The 23170-nt window shown below is 38.4% G+C and overlaps 1 protein-coding gene across 2 annotated transcripts in view; it reads right to left on the bottom strand.

Annotated features, from left to right (window-relative positions):
* Positions 1 to 23170, bottom strand: part of LOC113934082 (spermatid perinuclear RNA binding protein) — a 132993-nt gene that overhangs the window by 4279 nt on the left and 105544 nt on the right. Inside the window, exons 11-18 of one of the 2 annotated variants that reach the window (XM_027614637.2) lie at positions 20875 to 20967; positions 20234 to 20433; positions 14771 to 14929; positions 11105 to 11239; positions 10761 to 10901; positions 8002 to 8125; positions 3597 to 3641; positions 43 to 1001 (exon numbers count right to left, since the gene is read on the bottom strand). In XM_027614637.2, coding sequence (XP_027470438.1) covers positions 925 to 1001; positions 3597 to 3641; positions 8002 to 8125; positions 10761 to 10901; positions 11105 to 11239; positions 14771 to 14929; positions 20234 to 20433; positions 20875 to 20967 — 974 coding nt within the window. In that variant the 3' untranslated portion in view covers positions 43 to 924. Of the gene's footprint in view, positions 1 to 42; positions 1002 to 3596; positions 3642 to 8001; positions 8126 to 10760; positions 10902 to 11104; positions 11240 to 14770; positions 14930 to 20233; positions 20434 to 20874; positions 20968 to 23170 lie in introns of those variants that run through there. The other variant, XM_027614638.2, reaches the window with a different exon arrangement.

The raw sequence follows: 23170 nt of genomic DNA, 5'->3' as shown, positions 1-23170 counted from the left end.
CAGTATCTTACAGAGTGAAGAAGGCCACAAGAACAAGAGAGGGTGATTGATCGATTAATTTATTCTCTTTTAAAACTTGGAAATTAGGAAACTAAATCACATTCCTCCTTCCCCATCTCTGGGTAGTGCCATCATTTTAAGAAGCAATGCTCGGATCACAGAATATACCTTTCTCATGGGGATGCCCTTGTCCAGCAGTACAAAGGGCTTACAAAGTAAGTAGACTGGCTCAAACTAACAATTGCCTTTGCTTTGTTTTAGCAGTTTCCTTACAAATGAATGGGTTTCTAGGGCTAACTTATTAGTTTTCAATTCCTTGTAATTTGATACCAAAACATATCAAAAATAATAAGCTAAAACAATATTCAAACCCATATTTTATTGGCTTTAATTACACACTTCAGTATTTACAAAGTTAAAGTTAAATGAAAAGTCTCTATTGTATTAAAAAAAATAACTACAGCCCGAATTCCAGTGCCCTGGGCAAATACATATCAATCAGAGCTAAGACTCGGTGACTGCATCAGGAACCAGGCAGTACTCTGTGTTACAACAAAGCAGTTTATTTGTGATCAGTGTTTGAGACTCTATACATCCTTCACAAATTTAATTTTACATAATCTGATACTCCTCCTAAGACTCAACCTCTGCACTGCTAGACTTATTTCCCTAGGACAGAAGGGCTGGTATAAGGTATTTTCCGGAAGTGAGGTACCGTTTCACAGAACTAGTTCCTTGTTGTTTGTTTTCAAGTTGTAGAGAACTAAATTTGCATTTGTTAAAATCAAAAAGTAGGAAAGATGTTCTTTACAAATAATTTTGATCAAGTATGTGTTCAAAGAAAGCAGGATAAAAAGGCTTTTGCTCTAACATTCTGTATTGTACTGTATTTGTTGTTCAATAGGAATTAGCTTCTGTCATTTGCTAAAAGAATGAGTAGTGGGGAACAGGATATGTTGGGAATTTCATAACGGGCAACAGAACCATTCTCTTGGGTAAACCTACAGAGAAAAGAAACGGAGAGGACTCCAAATAAGTTTAATAATCCAATAAAAATTTCAGGTAAAAAAATATCTTACAGTAATGATCATTAACCTTTTCCAGATTAGTCAGTCAACATGAAGCATTCTGGAGGAGACCCACAAACCTCTCACAGATCTCCTATTTTGAAATTGCTAATATTTTGATAATTGGTATTTTCCACTCAAAATTAAGATGGCTATATCACAGGAAGAATGATATTCAGAAAGCAATTTCATTTGTGTGAGTGGCCATGAATTCTAAAGATCAAAAGCAATGCCATTGATGAATATTCTCAAGGGACTCTAGAAATCCATAATCGTTCTCAATTTGGCACATCACAATATTGTAGGAGAAACAGGGATGACTGTCAAGACTCAAAGCACAGCTTTCTGTGCAGGCCTCAGCTCCCCAGAAACACAGCTCTAACTGGAGTCGTGACCAGGGGTTTATCTTCTTAACGGCTACTGCCGGCATTGGCATGGCAAATCTGGAAAGATTAACTACTTTCTTAATTTTGTAATAAACAAGTTCTTGTGGCCTCACAGACTTCTGCATACTCAAGCATGATTTGAAATCTGCTCCTATCTCTATTCTAGTATTTAACCTATGGAGAAATCACAAAGCAGCAACAGCAGGTGTTCAAGAGCACCAGATGATCAGAGGGAAATTACCCCCACATGCAACAGCTTTACAAAGGCCAAAAGACATATTTACCTTACAGCCAAAATAAAGCATTGTTTTAGTAGGTTGGCATCACAGTAACATTTAAAAACCAAATCTTTTATGTGAAAAATGGGGGCATCAAATTTCACCAGCTTTGGAAGTCAGTTATATGGCACATGGAAGAGAGGAGCCTTCTGAAGTGGGGGCTCAGAGGCCGCAGGGTGAAAGTATAATGTTAGAGGAAAGGGAGGCACAAGAGAGAAAAATTAAAAAGACTGAGGAAAAACATGAATGCAGCTTAAAGCCTAGACACACCCGTGTTTTAAAGAGAAAAATTCAGCTCTAAGTAAACCTGTACTAAAGAACGTGGGACTTACGATGTCTGAAAGAGAGACGAAGAATTAACAGCCTGCCCCAGCAGGCAGATGCTCTGGCGCTCACACAAGACACACCACAATGGGACTAGTGAGTCAAAATGTATCTGGATCAACTGCCCAGACCTAATTCACAGGAGGCATGAGGTGGTCAGGATACCCAGGAAGGCGGCTGCATGGTAAAACAAGTGGCCAAAACCAAAGGAGCTGGAGAATGTGAATTTAGAACAAATTCTGGGTGAAAACGTTTCCTCGAATGAATTCTCAATTCCTTATCACCCCACATCCGGGGATCTGGGGACTCTGGGGAAGTCCTGACCAAACCTGAGCATTCCAGAGGAGACACTCAGGTCAAGGATGAGACCCCAGACTTGGTACTTTGCCAGAGAGAAGACTCACCCAAATGTTTGACCCTTGCAGCTTCTCCACATCTTTCCAGTCTATCTTAATGGGGAAAGTGGTCAAACTGTTCATGTTCATTTTCTACTTATTTTTTAGAGTTATGAAATCAAATGGAGCCTCCACTTAGTGGTGTCTTAAGGACCCATCATTTTCATCTGAACAAAAATGGAAAAGCTGATGCATGAAGAAAGAAAGCATAATGAAGGGCCCCGAGGCTCGTGTGGAGGACTAACACCACAAGTGGCAGGACATTCAAGGTCCTTCCCCACTGTACACGTGCACACCCAGCCCAGGGTCGCACCGATACACACTCACACGTGCACACGCACACACTCACACTCATGCGCACACACGCTCTCTTCTTCTCTCAATGGCAAACATCCTGCAGATGGCTGACCTGTAACATGTAGCGCCTGAGTTAGGGAAAATGTCTACGAGGGCATATCACTGACTCCAAACCTACTGCCTCCATTGCCACATAAACCTCATTCAAAAGTTATCCAAAGGGCCACTGAGGTTCACTTCTGCATATGCTTTTATTTTTTATTTTTGGCAGGAGAGGAGACACTCCTACGATTTTGTAACATGCTGCACAGACTCTGTGCGGGAACCACTTCAAAGACACTGCCAGTGACACCCTGTCACCACGCTGGGGCCCACTGACGCCACCTCTAAAGCAAAATTCACGGGAAAGGATGATGGCTACAAATTTGAAGTGAACATTTCCTAACCCTAACTCAAGTCACCCAGATGGTTTCAAGCCAGAGACTTCAATGCAGCCATGTAACCGGCGAGCAGTTCAGCTGGAAACCGGGTATGGCCCTTCAGTAGCCTTTGAATGGAGTATAAGTTGGCTGTAAGAAGAACTACTTAAAATATTTAATTTCAATATGGTCAGAAACAGGCAATTAGAACAAGCAGTCCTTCAATCAGGCAAAGCAGAGAGAAGAGCAACTCCAACCAAACCGAGAACCACAAGGTTGTGGCGTTTTCAAAGGGAATTTAAGTTGGGTCACTAGAATGAACAGGTCTGAGATCCTCCAATTCACTTAAAGAAACCCTGGATACACACTGCGCTTTAGACTGCTGTGACAGCACTGCTAAGAGGAGAGATCAGAAAGCTGGTGTACGTACCATAGGCAGGGGCGGCTGTGCTGTAACCATACGGCGCTCCATAGCCTAGTGCAAAGAAGAAGAAAGCAATCAGTCCAGAACAAAGGGCAACCAACCGGTACCAGCCCAATTCACAAGTACTGCCTGGCCCAGCACCTTGGGCCCTGAGGACTTCTTCCAGATGCTGGATGAATGAGAACTATACCCCGAATGGCCAAACCCTCCATTCCCGCTTAGCATGACCTATAGCGTTCTCCTGACCTACCAGAGTATTCTTTCTCCTTGCACTTATGACACTGTATTATAATTATCGACTCCATGTCTGTGTCCCCTACTAGAGTGACAGACACCAAGTCTTAGACATTTCTGTATCACCGCAACTTGGAAGAAGGTCTGGCACATAGTAACCACACACTAAATATAATTTATTGAACAAATTTGTCTCCTCTCCCTAAACTTAAAATCACTCAAGTTACCAATTTCTTTAAAGCTGGAAAGCACAACTTTCCAGGTCTCTTGAGAAAGCAGTGACAGGACAGGCTGAAGTCTCAAGTGCAGATCGGGTTGTGGGCTCGGGGACAAGGTCCACGTCTCCTGGTATCTGAATTCCTGGCCCCAGCACAGGGTCTCTCAGTAAATGTTGGCAAAACTGACATTAGCCTCTGGTGCCTATGAAAAAGGCTCATACTGTCAATAAAAACAAGTCTGAAGAACAGAGAAGTTTTTGAGCCAATTTGTTCTGGCATTGGTTTCTTATATGTCCTTAAACATTTAACTTCTGAGTTGCCTTTTCATGCCTGTAAAATGAGAAATCTTCCAAGCTACTCTATAGTGCTGCAGGGATTAGAAATACTGTGCTAATAGAAGCCACAATCTTTAATCTTTCAATAAAACAACTTTAAAAATATAAATACTAAATTGCTTGGGTAAATCTTCAGGGAAAATTGGGTTCTAAAATAGAACAAAATCTACATGGGCCCTTCACACTGTACCTAAAAACAAATCAAGCCTTTTTAACATTACAAGCCCTTTTTCTATAATCATTTCTGCTGCTTGCAAGGATTTTTTCCCCCCCTCCTTCTCTAGCTGCCCAGCTGCAATGCATCCTGTAGATCAGGATCAAATATCACCTCCTCTGTGAAGTTTCCTGGGTTTAATGTTTTTTGTACCCCACCCCCAACCAATGTTACACCTTGCATCATGTTGTACATTGTTGATGCAAGCATCTGTTCCTACCCCAGATGACCTTCAAGCATTCACTGGGGCAGATGCTAGTCATCTTCTAATGCCCAGCTCCAAATCTCTTGCTTGAAACAAAACACTCAAATATATGCTGAATAAGTAAAAACTGCTTTTAGGGACTAATGGAAACATTTCCTGAGAGATGGAAATTTTCACTTTTCAGTCTATACTTAAGTCACATAAAACTGGGGATACAATGTAGCCTTAGTCTTTAGTCTTACTTGTAGTCTTTAGTGCTTCCCTAAATCCTAGACTTCAAGAGGATACAATGCAGCTAAAAGAGGCAGCAGGAGATATGCTGTAGGAACTGAGGTCAAAAGAGAAATTAATACTTTAAAAAGTTTGCATATCAAATCTATTCCAGGAAAAGGTACCTAGCTGGATGACTAAGGCTACAGTTTCAAGGGTTTTACCAAAACCTACTTAAAGAGAGATGAAACTAAAACTACTAAGCTAGCCACCGATCAGGTTGTGGGGTTTGAACCCCAACTTCACTTTCACTAGCAAGGTGACTTTGTGCCTGTTATTTCACCGCTCTGAGCCTTACAGTCTTCCACAGTAATTGAGTTGGCAGGGGAATGTAATTAAATAATGTATGTAAAAACACTTACTATAGTCCCTGCTGCAAGAATACACTCTGCAAATGGCATATAACCTATTCATAATCTAATTGACCTAATCTGAATCTTCTCTGGGCTATAAAAGAACTTCATTTTTAAAAGCTTCACGAGACAGGCCCTTCACAGAGGTCAATGTGATGACATAAGAGAAAAGCTACTATTGAGCCAACGAGCCTGGCAACAAGCAGACACACACAAAGCCTTTCACGACCACTGCCACTAGGTGATGGGTGGGAGGTAAGCGTCCCTGACCACATGACCGCAGACACTCCCAAATGGACAAAGCCCCCACTGAACATGCAATCAAAGGCTAGAAAGTTCATCTCAATAATTTGCCTATTATTAATAAAAGCTGCTTTCTTTAAATAATGATCAGATGAGGCAAAAGAATATGAAATATCAGTACAAACAGTGGGATGCAAAGAAGAGTGTCTTAATCCGGGACCCATCAATGGAACCAAACCCCGATGAGCCTTCTCCTCTCCCATCTCCCTTCCTCCTTCTCATCCTTCAGCATTCTTCGTCTCCTTCAACGGCACACTCAGTGACCCAGTTCCTCTTGCTAAAAATGCTGGGAGAAATCCTTGAAACCTCCCTCTTTTTCATTCTCCACATTAAATCCATTAACTGTGCTTCTGCAGCACGTCTTCAATCCGGTTGCTTCTTGCCACCCATCTGCTTCCCTGCACCCGCTGGAGATACCTGCACTGTCTCTGGCCTGAGCTATGAGTTTACCAGAACCTTCTAACTTGTCTTTTCACACCCACTTCTGTACCTACAGTCTATTCTTCACACTATAGACAATGATCTTTACAGAAAAGTCTGATGTTGTCACTTCTCTCCTTAGAGCCCTTCACGACTTCCCACTACACTTAGCATTCTAAGGCCAAAATCCACACCTTGGCCTCCAGGACTGGGATTGAGTGTCTAGCTTTAGCTCAAATCATTCCCTGTCCCTGTTGGGTCTCTCCCCACCAGCCCCCACCCAAAACACAGAGTGCTCTCCACACTACAGACATTTGGCCATCCTCTAATCCTCACCAGCCGAGTTCCCTGGCCCAGCAGCACAGGGTCTCTGCACATGCTGTTCCCTCTGTGTACAACACTCGTCCACCCTAGTCTTCTCCAAGTTAACGCCTCCTCACTCTCTAAAGCTCAGGTCAAGTGTCACTTCTTTGCGGGAAGGCCTTTAGGCCCCAAATCCTAGACCCAGCTTCTCTGTTACATTCTCTCACAGAACATACCCTTGTCCTTCATCACAACCTTCTCAGTTGATAAGTGAGTGACTTATCTGATTGGCCTGTCTCACCTTTAGATCATAAGCTGCACACAGTAAACTCCCAAAGCAGGCACATGGTATTTCAATGAGTGAATATATTCATTCCATGACACATCTTTGAGCTCTGCCCCTACTGGGACAATTCCTACAAGTATAAGTCCAAAACCACTGAATCCACAGAACTTCCCAAATAGCCTATTCTAACTCTGAAAGAAAGAAAGAAAGAGAGAGAGAGAGAAAGAAAGGAAGAAAAAAAGAAAGGAAAAGAAAAGAAAGAAGAAAGCGGACACACACACAATCTAAGTGGACTTCTTAGCAATATTACATAAAAAAATAATGATGGTATAAGATCCAATCCTTATGAAAATTTCACCCTGATCAATTACAAGCAGTCTACTTGTTAAGTCAAAAGTTCCATAGGTTCAATATGGCAGACGACCTGACTTTAATGAGACAGCTCTACATCTACTGCTGAAATGACGTATTAGAACAGAAGGCAGAAGGAGGGCATCTTTTCCCCCATCTCCCTCAAGCCATGTGGTGAAATGGAAAGAATATAAACTCTAGAACTGCAAACACCTACATTCAAATCTCGACTCTGTTGTTCGCTACATGTCTCAGACTGAGCTAGCTGCCTTCTCCCATTAAACCTTAGTTCCCTCACCTAGAAAATGGAAATAATTTCTACCTGAGGAAACACTGTGAGGATTAAAAAAACAATTAAGTGAAATCATTTATGCCAAAGTACCTGTTGTATATAGTAAGCTCTGGATAAATAAGTTTCCTTTTTTTTTTTTTTCATTTTTCTCCTTTTGTACTTCTGTAGACCTTTGCTGGATCCCAAACACTGAGTTAAAGAAAGCTATTAATGCTAGGCTTCACCCCAATGAGGGAGTCTCTTATCAGCAGTTTTCCTCTCCTGTTACACCCAACCATCCTCTACATGTCCCCGCTGAATGCACCCTGCTCACATGTCCACACTCCTCAATCTGTGGAGTATTTGTTAGCTGGAGTATTCATTTTGATAATGAATCAAAATATGTCCTCTCAACCAAGTGCAATATTCCTCATCTGTCACCTCCCTCCAGAACGCCTCTAGTCACTCAGCAGATTCCACAAGAAAACCTATGACATTCTGTAGATTTTCTTCTTCTGAATTTCCGTGCACACCCATCTTACACCTGTATTACGTTTCCAGGGACCGTGTATTACCCTGGAAAATAAAGGAGATACTGTTCTTCAAAGCCCAGAAGAGGAGGCAAACCTCTTACAAGCTATACCCTACCTGGAGCTATGTAGCCAGGAGCAGCTGTAGCCCCAACAAAAGCTCCCCTTGTTAGAGCTCCTCTTCCTCTGCCCCGAACAGCTTGGACTGCTGCAGACACAGCTGTATTCACAACACCCTTTGCCTGTTAAAAATAACACATTTTCATTACTGAGAGAAATAAGAACTAACATCCCATCATCTTTCTAATGCACAACCTCTATGAGAATACTTGAGCCCACAGATGAGTCAATGAGTGTCTATGACCTTGAACCTTTATCATCTGTAAAATAAAAATGACACCTACCTTACAGAGCTGTTCGGAAGAATATTTGGGCACATAAAAGTATGCAAATAACTTCTTTTTACTTGAGGGTTACTCAGAAAGAGTTCATTTTCTACACACAAATTTCATAGTCAAATTACATCCATTACATTTTAGACCTGACTAAAGTAATTATAGACACTTGATACCTAGGTTTGAAATCCACTGAATTCTCCGCGCACAAACAAAAACTACCCAATAAACCACCAAGAATTAGCTGTGAACCTGAGCAGAGTTAAGAAAAAAACAGTACAACAACAACAAAAAAACAGAACTATGAAGAAAGACCAAAAATGACAACTCCAGGAAGGTCATGTGATTTCTCTGAGTCTGTATTTTCTGCTATACATGTATGTGTGTATGTGTACATGTGTATGTACATGTACCAATCATTAAAGAAATACCACCTCTAAAGTCCCCTCTTGCTCTAAAATGCCATGGGACTCTGGTAAAAATCACAAATCTCTATGTCTATCGGAGTCTCCCACTAATTATACAATGAGGATAATGATACCCACTTTCTTTTACTTCAGAGGAGAAAGAGCAATTGAGAAAACAGCAAACTCTGAAACGTAGACTAGATAAGGACAAACAGAACAGAGGGCTGCTAAAACATCCCTTTCTAAAACTGAAATTTTAGGAAAATCAAGAATATATAGTTTTAAATGAAACAGTATATTTATTTTTTAAATATAAAGACACAACAAAAACTCAAACTAAAAACTACCAGAATTCCCTCCTATAACCAAGGTGCAGAGCCTCAGAGCTCAGGGTGGAATAAAGTCAACAATATTTCAAACAGCTTAAACATTCAGAGTATACACACATTTATCTCACACTGAAAAGCCATCATCTTTTATTCCTCATCGGAACACCTCTACCACTACCATAGCTGGGCAGAAGACAGTTTCAAGGTCAAATGTATCATGCACAGGGAACAGCCATTTTTCTATCTGGCTGAAAAAAAAGGCAACCCACACATCCAAAATAGACTGCCTCCTGGCCGTCAAGCATATTGAACACATGAGTTTTAGAGCTTCTAGTATGGAAAATTTCTAAAAGTGTGTGAACCTCATGTAGATATCTTTTTTTTTTAAACACAGTTTAGTCCAAGTAGTCAGGAAGTAACAATCTGGTGGCAGTAGAGTGACTCCACACAAAGCGAGCCCTTGTCTACTAGAACCAAACTTAACTACCTAATACGTATCTGCACTCACTTTTTAAATACTAAAATTAACTGACCCAATACAAGATGTAACTCATGGTAAGAACACACCAAAACAAACAAGGTAACAATTACCTTTCTACTAATTTAGCACATTTCCTGGAAGGTTTTAGGGAAATAAAACCCCTTCTCTCTTTGCATGTGTACCAGTGCAACTTAAATGCTTTATTTGTATTTCATCTCAGTAAAAGTTACCCTTGGTTGTATTTTGAATCCTAGAATGTAAGCAATGTTTATTACAGTAAGTACAAGACAAGACAAATTTCTAAGATGGCTATAATATGCAACAGAATGCCCACGGTCTTTGGAAGGAGAAGAACCTAGCTGAAAGAGACCCTACCATCAGTTACCTGCGGTAGTAAGGGCAGTGTCTGTATCTCTTCAGGCCTCATCTCCTCGTCTATAAAACAAGACCAACTCTACCCTTAGCCAGTGCACTCAGGGTATGTAAAAGAAACTAAACAAACTGTTTCATTCAGAACCTTAAGTAATCTTCCTTCTATTAGTCTAAACATTTTTAATTGACTTGTTTCTATCACATAATCTATTCAGACATTACTGTACCAGCATTCTCCACCAGGGAGAGAACTGTCTTATATTTAATAATGTACCTCTTTTGCCCTCACAATCATGCACATAGTATATGACTAGAAAATATTTGCGAATTCATAAATGAATGGATAGAAGGATCTGTTATCCAAAAACATGTAATTAGGAGGCCATCTTTTCTAAAGACCTTTCTACAGTCCTCGGCCTTCAGCAGGACCCACATGCCCATTGTCACGAATGAAGAGAATACAGGGTCAAGTTCTACTGTGGCACCCCAAAGGAAAACACAAAATAAATAATGCAAAAGGACAAAACTGGAAAGGAAATGGAAGTGCATCTGCAGACTCTGATGAAAGTAAGCCCCTATACTCTTGGCAGTTTCCCTAAACAAATGCTAACATCTCACTAAAAGTACAGATCCCTCAATGCTCTACTTCATCAAGAGTGACTGAAAGCCCCCAAATAATGCTAATAGCTTTTTTAAAATATATAATTTGCCTATGAAGACCACAGAAAAGTGAGTATTACAGTATTTATGATCCAACCCAAAGAAAAGGATGCCAAATGCAAGAAAAAGAAACAACTTCAGAAAAAGCTAAAGTGGCACCAAGGCAGTAAAGGAAATTTAATTTTGGTAATATTTTTCAAAAGTATTGCAAAGGTTTAATGCTTAACTCATACCTGAGGGATAATCTTCTTTTTCTTATTATTTGCTGCATTGGGTCCAGAAAACAGCTTCTCCAGGGCAGCTAAAGCTGCACTTGCCTTTGCCACTTTCTTATTTGGACCTGCACCTCTGAATTTCTGTCCATCTACTTCTACCTAAAATCAAGAACAACACTCTGCAATTATCCCATGCAATTCCTCTATGTAGTTTTAATTTAAATGTATCACAACACAGAAAACACCAAAAGTCAAATAGTGCCACAAGAATTAACTCAGTCTAAAACTTTTTTACACATAAGCTCAGGATAGCCTATGTCCTTGAGGCGAAAACTAAGGTTGGCTTGAATCTAGGTACACACCTCCATTACAAAGCGTTTGTCATGGCTTCCACCAGTCTCCGAGATGAGTTCATACTTAAGACCTCTTCTTTTTTCATTGAGCTCCATTACGGGATTTTTGCCACTTGCTGTGAGGATAGGGCCCTGAGTTCTTACCTAAAAGGAGGTTCAACCAAGTAAGATTTTAGAGTATTAAATTTCTTATTAATACAATTATACTATGTTTCTGTTGAAAAGAGGCTCAAAAATTATACTTTAAAGCATTTAGGGACTAGGGTGTGATCACCTCTACATGCAAATGACAAAATACCTTTAAAGGTATGGAAACTCTACAGGCAATAAACATGGCAGTCAGTCATCTAGCCAGCCTGCCCCTAAAGTAGGGCTGTCTCAACACTGTTCAAGAGCAATGTGGCGTTGCCATTACATGGCACTCTAGGGTCTGCTCTGTGGTGTTCATGATCTAAGAATAATACTTTAAATGACTAACAATGTGGACAGAACAGTTGAGATTCACATGACACCTGAATATTCACTGTTTTTCATCTTTAGGGTTAGGAAGAAATAACTCTCAACTTGGGAGATGGGAAGAAAATGTTCCTACACAGCTCTCAGTTCTCTCAAAAGAGACTTAAGGGCACCTAAGGTAAAAACAGTAGGCTACAGACTATGGATTCTGAAATTTAAAAATAAGAATAAAAGCAGTCACTCTCCGCTCAAAGGAGCTAGAGTATAGTGGGAGGGACAGACATAATCACTGTAAAACAGTGTATATTATACAACAGATGTATGTTATGGAAATACAGAAGCAGCCATTTTCTAGGGCAATCAGGATAGTTTTCCTGGAAGTGACATGCGAGCCTGACCTTAAACCTTAAAGAGGTAAGCACCAGACCATGATAAGGTGGAAACAAAGGAGAAGGGCATTCTAGACAGAAGAAACAGCCGTGGAAAGGCCCAAGAGAAGAAAAGAACATCTGTTAGGGAAATGGCAAGAAGCGCAGTTTGGCTGTATAAGGGAGTGAGCATAGGAAGACAGGACCTGACTAAGAACGCCCTTGATGGTGCCAATTCATAAAGGACTTTGCATGCCATGCAAATGAGCTTTGACTTTATCATGAACTATGATAAGCCACGGAGAGACTTTAATCTAGAAAATTCAGGATTAGATATGTATTGTAGAAAAATCAGGCCAGGAGTAGCAGAAAGAACTGACTCGAGGAAGGATTAAGACTAGAGTAAGGAAAACAAGTAATTCATGTAAGTGTGAAGCCTCAAATGAAGAGAGAGTGCAGCACCAAAGATAAACCACAAAATACCGCACCTATAATTTTGAGAAAGGAGAGAGACCCAAAGATTGAGTACTTTTTGAGGTTAGAGATCATGTCTGTAATTCTACCATAGTAATTGCTCAAGAAATACTGAACAAAGAAATGAATGCCCCAGGGGCGCCTGGGTGGCTCAGATGGTTAAGCGACTGCCTTCAGCTCTGGTCGTGATCCTAGGGTCCTGAGATGAAACTCCCTGTTCAGCTGGAAGTTGCTTCTCCCTCTCCCTCTGCCCCTCCCCCGACTCATGCTCTCGAGTGTGCACGCTCTCTCTCCCCCCCACCTAAATAAATAAAATCTTAAAAAAAGAAACAATTATTATGTATACATATAAAGCCAATGGACAAGAGTCTCTTAATAGTTACTATTCTATGCTCATTTACTAAGTGGTCAAGGCTGTAGGGAAAAAAAAATGAAACACTGGACAACTTTTCAAGACAAGTTTAATAAACATGCCTGGGTCTTCTGCAATAAAAAACAAACAAAAAAAAAAACCCTCACTTCTTGAAGAGTTTTTGTAATCTATATTTTTTTCATTGCAAAGCAAATTTCCAGTCTTTTTTTTTTTTAAAGATTTTATTTATTTGAGAGAGAGAGAGAGAGAGAGAGCGCACGAGCAGGAACACAAGCAGGTGGAGTGGGAGGGGGAGAAGCAGGCTTCCCACGGAGCAGGGAGCCTGATGCGGGGCTCGATCCCAGGACCCTGGGATCATGACCTGAGCTGAAGGCAGCCGCTTAACGACTGAGCCACCCAGGCACCCCTCCAGTCTCCATCTTTAAAAGGTAATGAATAATTTGTGAACCTAGGTCTATGGTAATCACTCTCTACTTTCAAATCTGAAATCACTTTTATAAAAATGAGTCAAGACATATAAATATTTGCATTTTAATATTTTAATTTTAAATGAAGACTAAGGGCTCTCTCCCCCCGATTCCCATGCCATTACCACATTGCATAAAACAAAGCACAGATGTACTCCTACCGAAAGCACCATACATGCATGTGGCTGCTATTAGTGCAGCCCACACTGCTCTCTCTCTCTCCCCCTAATTCCCCTGAACAGTCTAAGTCTCATAGCTAATGAGATCTTTCTTCTCTAAGTATTTATAACACTGCCAGCAAAACACCTTGTCGTGTCTGTGATCACCTGTGAATGATTGGTCCTCTGAAAAGCCAGGTGCCAAGGCTCCTCCACGAGATCACACGGAAAGTCAGGCGAGGCTTCCACAGGCTTCAGCCTCCATCTCCCCCCCATACTGGCCTACCTGGCACCTCTCAAACATGTACTTTCACAACTTCAGGTCATTATACCTCCTATTCCTTTGATCCAAAATGCCTTCTCTCCACCTCTTCTCCACATAGCAAAATCTTACTTATCACCTAAAACCTCACTCACATTTTACTCCCTTTGATTTTACAGGTGTCTAAGTTCCCTAATCACTTCTTCTTTTGAGATTGTACATTATTATGTTCACTTTGCCATCATGGTACTTATCACATTACATTATAATTAGTTATGGATATGTCTTTTGTGCTTCTAGCCTGAGAACATTTTGAGGCTCTGCACACTATTTCTGCAGCATCTGGCAGTAAACAGGCACTACAAAAGGTTTGTAGACTGAAAATATTATGGTCCACCGAGTCTTTGATAGATCTCATTCCCAGAAATGAAAAAAAATTTTTTAAAAAACTTAATGTAACCTCTTGCTGTTACTTCAGAGCCAATTTTTCTTATGCAGAATGTAATGAATAAGTACCCCATGAATTCCCAAAAATGCTGTGTATAATCAGTACTTAGATTTCTGTCCCATTCTATTATCTGTGGCAATAAGCTCATACGTTAGGACTTACTCAGAGTCTGAGGAATATACTAGATCAGGCTATGCCTTCCTAAAGGCTAGATCAGCTCCATAATGACCCACTGCCTCCCACAGCTCAGCACAAACTTCAAATAATCCTAAATTTCCTCTGCTAGGCCTGGTTTTTCACTCTTTAGTTATTGCTGATATTGCTGATATATTTTAACTGTGAAATACTGGAAGGAACTTCCATGGCCAGCAAAAGGAAAATTCTAGTTAAATTAGGATACATTCATGTGTTGTGTACTATACAGCTATGTTTACAGGTTTTTTTTTTAAAGTTAAGTGAAAAAAACAAGATGTAAAACTGCATGAAAATATGACTGCCAGAAAAAAAGGCTGGATGGAAATAAACCAAAATATTAATAATGGCTATCTCTGGAATATATACATTTGTATATGCTTTTGATTTTCTTATTTATACTTTTCCACATCTCTCAAATTTTCTACAGTCTACATATACTCCTTTTTTTCTAAGGAAAAAAATATATAAATATACCTCTAAGGTACTGGAGGTTTCAGTTGTAGAATTTCCAGTATTATTGCTTGAGTTTGAAGAGACTGTTTCATTTTTGCCTTCATTATCTGATTTTTCATCGGAACTCATACATTCAATATCTGCATCAAAGCCTGTTGGGTATCCCATTGCTTGTAATACCTGTACAAATTACATTAAGATTCAGTTTTATTCAAACATCAGAGACCACAGAGAAGAGATGAAATACTGAAAACAAGTTTCAAATCCATAACATCTGAATCCATGAAACACCTTGCAGGAAGAGCAAGAGGGTGCTAAATCTACAAATCCTTGGTTAAACTAAGTTTACCTACTAGAGTTTCACCATGGAGAATGGGAAAAACATCCTCAGAGTAATTAGGCTTAAATAAAGGATGACAGAAATGTAAACCTGAGGTTGCTTCTGGTTCATTTAATTTGAAGGCCAGAGGTAGAGAAACAGCATAGCCAAGTTCAACCAAGGAGGTGAGGGGAAAAGTAAAATAACATAATGAAAAAAGTACAATGGACTACAAAAGACAAGACATGGCGGTCTAATCCTGTATTTCTCCTCTGGTCCTCAATTTTCCAATCTGCAAAACAGGAAGACTGATTAGTTGACCTCTAAATTCTATGACTCAATCCATTAGGGGAATTAGCACAGAAAGGGAATCAAGAAGTCTTCGTGTTGGAACCATTTTGCCTGTTAATTATATAATATCTGAAACTTTCTACTACTGACCTCTTTGCCTTCAACTTAAACCAAAATCAATACTTGAAAGAAAGGATTCAGTCTCAAGATTTATTTGCTATACTAAGTGAACCAGGAACAATATTAGGTTTGTATTTCCATCCCCTCAAGGCCTAGTTACATTCTGGCTTCCTCCAATGTCCATTCTTCTTATATTACCATTCAAAGCCTGCAATTTCTTATCTTTTTTAAAATAAAGTCTTCTGAACTGTGTGTTGGGGGGGGGGGGCATGCATGTGCCCATGAGCATACACACATACAAGCATGGCTTTTAATATCCCTGCCAGGTTATACTGCTTTTTAGATGTTTACAAGAAAATACATTCACTAGCATTTTTTTTTTTAAGATTTTATTCATTTATTCATGACAGACAGAGAAAGAGAGAGAGAGAGAGAGGCAGAGGGAGAAGCAGGCTCCCCCGATGCGGGACCCAATCCCAGGACTCTGGGATCATGACCCGAGCCGAAGGCAGATGCCTAACCATGTGAGCCGGCATTTTTATAAACCTCTTTCAAACAGGCTAATGTTGCACTGTCAGTTACTAATTTAAAGGTTTATATCAAAATATATGGAGATAGGTTCGTAAACATCTCTGTATTTGTTTCAGCTTTTGACTAATGTTTTAAGTTGCTGGAGTGTAAAAGCAATGTCATATTTCTTTACGATCCCAACTATACGTAATAGGTGTCTCAAAAAACAGTTGTGATAGTCCCACGAGTGAGAGACCAGGCAGCCTAAATTTTATAAACAATGGCATCTTCTATAATGGATTCTGCCAATATAAATAAAATCTGTAAAAAATGGACATAAGTAGAACTCTGTACCAAGAGAATTTGAAATTAATTCACCCAATTCATATGGAAACACTGGCACTCTGTTGAACATTTCAAATCATAAATTAATTCTTTGCAATCACTAGAAGAAAGCCAAGAACCTCTTTTCAATATCTTAAGTTTTAGAAGTTCTCAGGTAGTACTGTAAGACTAAGTATGTTAGCATCATTTAGTTTATCCCCGTCAACATTTTACAAAGAAAACACCTTCTCCACTGTATGAGTCCTGTAAATATGCTCTTCCTGAAAAATCTCATCTCTGAAAGAACAGTTATCAGTCTGGAATGAACACTAGGCTAATACGGGCTGCAAGTCAAAAGTCAAGAGTCACAAATAAATTTGATTTGTTTATTCCAATAAAAACTAAAGAAATGCAGCTTTTCCCAATTTCACATGGACAGTTAAAGTAAGTCTAATGTGAATTATTTAACACCATTTCTCTCTGTGCTTTTCTCACATATCATATTCATTTATTTGTTATTGTAGCAACATATTTCATACACTTTAGTTTATATAACTGATGGATAATCTCAAGGGATACAGTATATTTGCAATACAGACCAGCTAACAAAAAAATGTCTAATTATGTCATTTTCTCTATGAACACATGAGATTATTAACTAGTATATGCTCTAAAAGTTAAAGAAAAAAAAAGTAATGAGTTCTCAGACCTCTAGAACCAAAGTTTGCTTGTAATCAATACTGAAGCCAAAAAATTGATACACCAAAAAAGTGGTTTAAAGTGTCTGGCAAACAAATCAAATCTAATAAATACATTAATTGGGTTGAAAAATCACAAGATTATTCCTGGAAACAAGGTGACTGGGAAATTCACTATAACCATGCCCACCCCCCTCCACCCAGAAGGGGGTTGAGGCTGGGAAAGCTGATAACCTCAAAGACTACAGGACAGAGGCACCGGGTGGCTCAGTCATTTAGCGTCTGCCTTCAGCTCAGGTCATGATCCCAGGGTCCTGGGATCGGGCCCCGCATCAGGCTCCCTGCTCAGCGGGAAGCCTGCTTCTCCCTCTCGCACTCCCCCTACTTGTGTTCCCTCTCTCGCTGTGTCTCTGTCAAATAAATAAATAAAATCTTTAAAAAAAAAAAAAAAAGACTATAGGACAAAGGTGAAAAGAAAACACATGAAAACATACTCTACTCTAGCCCTCCACTCAAAAGAAAGTCCTATCCATGGCTTCTGGATGGTGGAGAGCTGATGGCTTCAAGAACCTCTCCCAAAGAGCCTTCACTCCTTGTCCTGACCTTTTCCCCACAATGACTAAGATTTCTTTTCATGGAATATCGCTGATTATATTCTTTGTGAGGGACTATCAGAAAAAAGGGCTGGAAGAGCAAAGAAAAGATTGGCAACTGATCTCCATCACTTCAGGTTGCCTACTGCTGGAGGCCAGGCTCCTGTGGCAGGAACCGCTTTTTCGTATTTTGTTTTGATTTGATTCTCTGGTGTGATTTGTCTTAACAGGTACAGACTCCTACCAAACTACTGAGTAAGAAATCTAAGGATTTTTATCTAGTGGGATCTACTTTCATGTTAGATATAAAACACTCTCAAATTCATTTGTAAAACAGAACTGAAACTTGTATATAGATGGCAATTTGGCAATATATATACGCCTGACATATAATAGGAAGCCCAATACCTATTTAGTGAATTAATGGATCATTCAAATGTGCCCTCTTCTTGATCTAATTTCATTTCTAGAATTTGTCTTTACTTGTTACTTTTGTTTTTTTAATGTAAGCTCTACACCCAACATGGGGCTTGAACTCATGACCCTGAGGATTAAGAGTCGCATGTTCTACCAACCAGAGCCAGCCAGGTGCCCCTAACATATATCTTAAGGGATAATTAGACTAGTTTAAAAAGATGTAAAGCAACCAACTGGCAGCATCTAAATCTAAGAGATCAGTTACATTACGGTAGATCGATAATAAAAAAATATTAGGCCATCACTAAATAGGAGAACAATCTTTGTGAAAACTAATAAAAAAAAACCCATATTCTTAAACAAAAATAATACTTGTTTTAATTATATATTTTGTATTCCCACTATGTAGGTCCCACCACTCCTAATCTAAAACTCTTGGGGCCAGACTGTTTTGAGAATTCATAGTTTCTCAGAGTTTAGAAAGCTAATACAAAATATTAATGTATATTTTTCAAATCCCCAGTTGATTTCAGGTGCTACCCCATGTTTGTGCAAAGAAACATATAAAATATTCACATGAAATGGAATAATAAAGACTAAAAGTAGTTCTACAACAATTCAGGTCAGGTTTTCCCATCAAGTGAGTTTTCATCAAACTTCAGGAATTATTTTTCATTTTCAGTGTTTTCTGGATTTTGGAATTGCAGGTTAAAAAAAAAAAGGCTTGGAAAAATACATACCAAAATGTTAATCGTAATTATGAGAACAAATAGCATCTAAATCCTGTCATATTACAAAATCTCCCACTGTTCTTACTCCCCAAATTTTACTCAATTACAAGTTGGTATGAGGCCACTAGCTTACATTAAAGGCAGTCATAACAAACAACACACAAATTTTTCACTGCATCACACATGATGTTTAAGGATGTCACTGCAATCCTTTTTTATGAAGACCCCCTCAAGGAGAATGTCCATTCGATCTGTATACCAAAACAACTATGACTCTTATAATCAACTGTCTGTTCTTATGTCACTATGAAGGAATATTTCATAAGCTTTTTGAGTCAGATTCTAGAGAACTGAGATCTTAATTTGTGACTCATCCTCAGCGTACATTATGGGACTAAGTTACTGAACTGTAATTTTAGCTTTATTCCTGGATTCATTTTTTCCCTCATTCTTCATTTTTTCTGCCTCATTTTAAACCCACACTATTTCATCATACTTGGAAGTACCCCTTTTGTAAACAAGACACAACATAAATGTTGTTTTATATGTTTACAGTTATTATTTTCCTACATTGTGCTTATTACTACCTGCCTTAGAATTTATTCATTTGTGTATTTGTTGTCAGTCTCCAATCCTTTCCACACTAGAATGCAGGCTCCAGGAGGCCAAGGGCTTTGTTTTGTTCACTGCTATATCCTTAGAATCTAGGACAATGTTCACATCTTTATCAATAATACTTGCAAAATGGAATGATCATGAAAACAGACCAATTCTGTCTTATGCCATACTGTTACATAATAGAACTTTTCTTAAATTAAAATTGATCTTTAGTCTACATGATCTTTGACATTTTCACATTTGTCTACAAGAGGGCAAATGTACTCATGGAAAAATTCCAGGATTTAGGGACTTTCTACAAACCTACATGCATGTTTGGTTGGTTCGATCCTGGACTTTATTCCCTACGGAAATAATCTGAAATGCAGAAAAGGCACCGTATACAGGAAGATAATAATTAAATTTATTTATGACCAGCAAAGTCTGCAAACAGCAAAATATTCAATGTCTAAACAAATAACAGTATATCCATATCATGTTAATCACTTGGGCCTTAAAAATTATTTGTGAAGATTTTAAAAACCGGAGAAAACATTGATGACACAGTAAATGAAAAAAAATCAGAGGATAAATTACATACACTGTGTGAGCTCAACCTAAACAAACATACTCTATATAAATATTAATGATCTGCCCCATATTTTTTATGTCTTTACTTTTCTCTGCATTTTCCAAATTTTATTTGGAATATACATACTATTTTATAATGAAAAAAGAAAAATTTTGTAATCCAGAGGTGACAAAAATCTTTACATCATTATCATTAAAATCTTTAAAAAGTCTGTTAACTTATTTTAGAAAAATAAGCACCTTATTTACAACATAAAATAACAAAGCCCTGCTAAATAAAAGCAATACTGTACCTTCACTGCTACATGAAGTTTTGCTGTTTTCTTGGATGGCCCTGAGGCTTCATATGTTGTACCGTCCACATCTACAGACATTGTGAAGACTGGGGCGTGGACAGGGCCAGACTGAGACAAAAGCTTATACTGAAGCCCAGGTCTGATCTGATTTAGCCTCATTAGTGCATTCATAAGGTCTATTGCTTTACTATCCAGAACTGTTTAAAACAAAAACAAAAATAAAACAAAAAGAATGAGATCAGAAATTAAACTATTTTGCTTTTAATCTATGCATCTGTAGGTTCTAAGTGACTACTATAAATTCACAAGGCTTTAAAAAACAAGAATTTGAAAACACATATACAAATTAATTTCACTTCATAACTGTAAAATCACTTTAATTATACTAACACTACTGTACAAGTGATATGAATTATTATATCTATAACATCAATTTTAGTTTGTCAATACTAATATACCTGAAGCAATGAAGACTGAAAACAAAAGAAAGCTATCCAATCATCAATTTCTCAGTTAAGCTATATTCTTAAAACTCCAATTCAAATCAATCAAATTCTTCACTTTGTAATTTTTATTTTCCTGTCTGAGACTACAAATCTTTTCTAGTTCACATCTCTAAGAAGAAAGATTTTATATACTTTTCCTTAAGTTTCGTTTCATCTTCTTATTGGGATCTTTATCATCCCCTAATCCATCTTCAAATGGCCTCTTCAGAGCTGAAGACCCAGCACCTAAAAAAATTGTAAGAGATTCGTTATCAGTCAAAACAATGTGTCTACTTACTCCACCAAATGTAGCTAATAATATACTCCACCATATGTATCTAATATGTTCAGGAAGGAAAATCTTAGGAATCACAAAGACCATATAGTACTTTCACTGATCAATTAAATTGCCATATATATAATCTTATAATAGCAAAAATGTTTAAATGAATCTTTATGAAACAATTTAATACTACCCCTTTATATCAATATTTATTTTCCTATTTATTTCTATGTACTGATAAACATTTGCACAAATATCTTTGCATTTTTCTTTTTTTTTTAAGATTTTATTTATTTATTTGACAGAGAGAGAGACACAGCGAGAGAGGGAACACAAGCTGCGGGAGTGGGAGAGGGAGAAGCAGGCTTCCCACTGAGCAGGGAGCCCAATATGGGACTCAATCCCAGGACCCTGGGATCATGACCTGAGCCAAAGGCAGACGCTTAATGACTGAGCCACCCAGGCGCCCCATCTTTGCATTTTTCACACCTGTATATACATGAACAGGAAAAAGTCTAGAAAGATATATATCAAAATGTTAAAGGTATTATCTCTGGGGGAAGGATTTATTTTTATTTATGTCTTTTCAGATATGTCTATAATTTAACATTTATTATTTGTATAAATTTTTTAAGCACACATATTAAAATCTTATGCTTTTGGAATTCTATTTCTCACACTACAAACCATTCTTTTGTCTGCCTACTCAAATCCTATTCAAGATTTTATTTACATAATCAAAATAATCTGGTACTGGCACAAAAATACACACACAGATCAATGGAACAGAACAGAAAACCCAGAAATAAACCCACACCTATATGGTCAATTAATCTTCAACAAAGCAGGAAAGAATATACAATGGGAAAAGAAGAGTCTCTTCAACAAATGGTGTTGGGAAAACTGAACAGCCACATGCAAAAGAAAGAAACTAGACCACTTTCTTATACCATACATAAAAATAAATTCAAAATGGATTAAAGAACTAAATGTGAGACCTTAAACCATAAAAATCCTGGAAGAGAACACAGGCAATAACCTCTTTGACATCAGCCATAGCAACTTTTTCCTAAATATGTCTCCTGAGGCAAGGGAAATAAAAACAAACTATTGGGACTATATTAAAATAAAAAGCTTCTGCACAGCAAAAGAAATAACAAAACTAAAAGGCAACCTATGGAATGGGAGAAGATATTTGCAAATGACATATTTGATAATGGGTTAGTATCCAAAATATATAAAGAACTAACACAACTCAACACCCCCAAACCAAATAATCCAATTTAAAAATGGGCAGGGCTGCCTGATTAGCTCAGTTGGTGGAGCATGAGACTCGATCTCAGGGTTGTGAGTCCAAGCCCCATGTTGGGTGTAGAGATTACTTAAAAAAAAAAAAAAAAAAAAAAAAAGAACAGAAGACATTTCTCCAAAGAAGACATACAGATGGCCAACAGACACATGAAAAGATGCTAAACATCACTCATATGTGGAATTTAAGAAGCAAAACAAATGAGCAAAGGGAAAAAAGAGAGATTAAAAAGAGAACAGACTGGGTGCCTGGGTGGCTCAGATGGTTAAGCGACTGCCTTCGGCTCAGGTCATGATCCCAGGGTCCTGGGATCGAGTCCCACATTGGGCTCCCTGCTCGGCAGGGAGCCTGCTTCTCCCTCTCCCTGCCACTCCCCCCCAACTTGTGCTCTCTCTGTATCAAATAAATAAAATAAAGAAAAGAAAGAAAAAAGAAAGAAAAGAAAGAAACAAAGAAAGAAAAAGAACAAACTGATGGTTACCAGAAGGGAGGTGGGGTGAGGGGTTGAGTAAATATATGATGGGGACTAAGGAGTGCACTTGTCATGACGAGCACCAGGTAATGTATGGAACTGTTGAATCATTATATTTTATACCTAAAACTAATATAACACTGTACGTTAACTAACTGGAATTAAAATAAAAACTTTAAAAAAAAGATCTTATTTACAGTTCTTCTTCTTCAACTTTCCTCTCATCTCAACTTTCTAAAATAATTTCTATGTTATCAGAAACCAAGTGTCACATGTAGAATTGTGCCGCTGCCTACTTCAAATATAGAGATCTTGTATTTCCACTAAACTTGATAAACATCAAAGATACTTTCTCCTTGTCTTGTATCTTACAAACTATCTAGCA

Source organism: Zalophus californianus, chromosome 13 (genome assembly GCF_009762305.2).
Source record: "Zalophus californianus isolate mZalCal1 chromosome 13, mZalCal1.pri.v2, whole genome shotgun sequence".
In the NCBI taxonomy this organism is placed as follows: Eukaryota; Metazoa; Chordata; class Mammalia; order Carnivora; family Otariidae; genus Zalophus; species Zalophus californianus.
The sequence above is the reverse complement of the archived record's forward strand: the minus strand, read 5'-3'. Positions and strand labels throughout refer to the sequence as shown.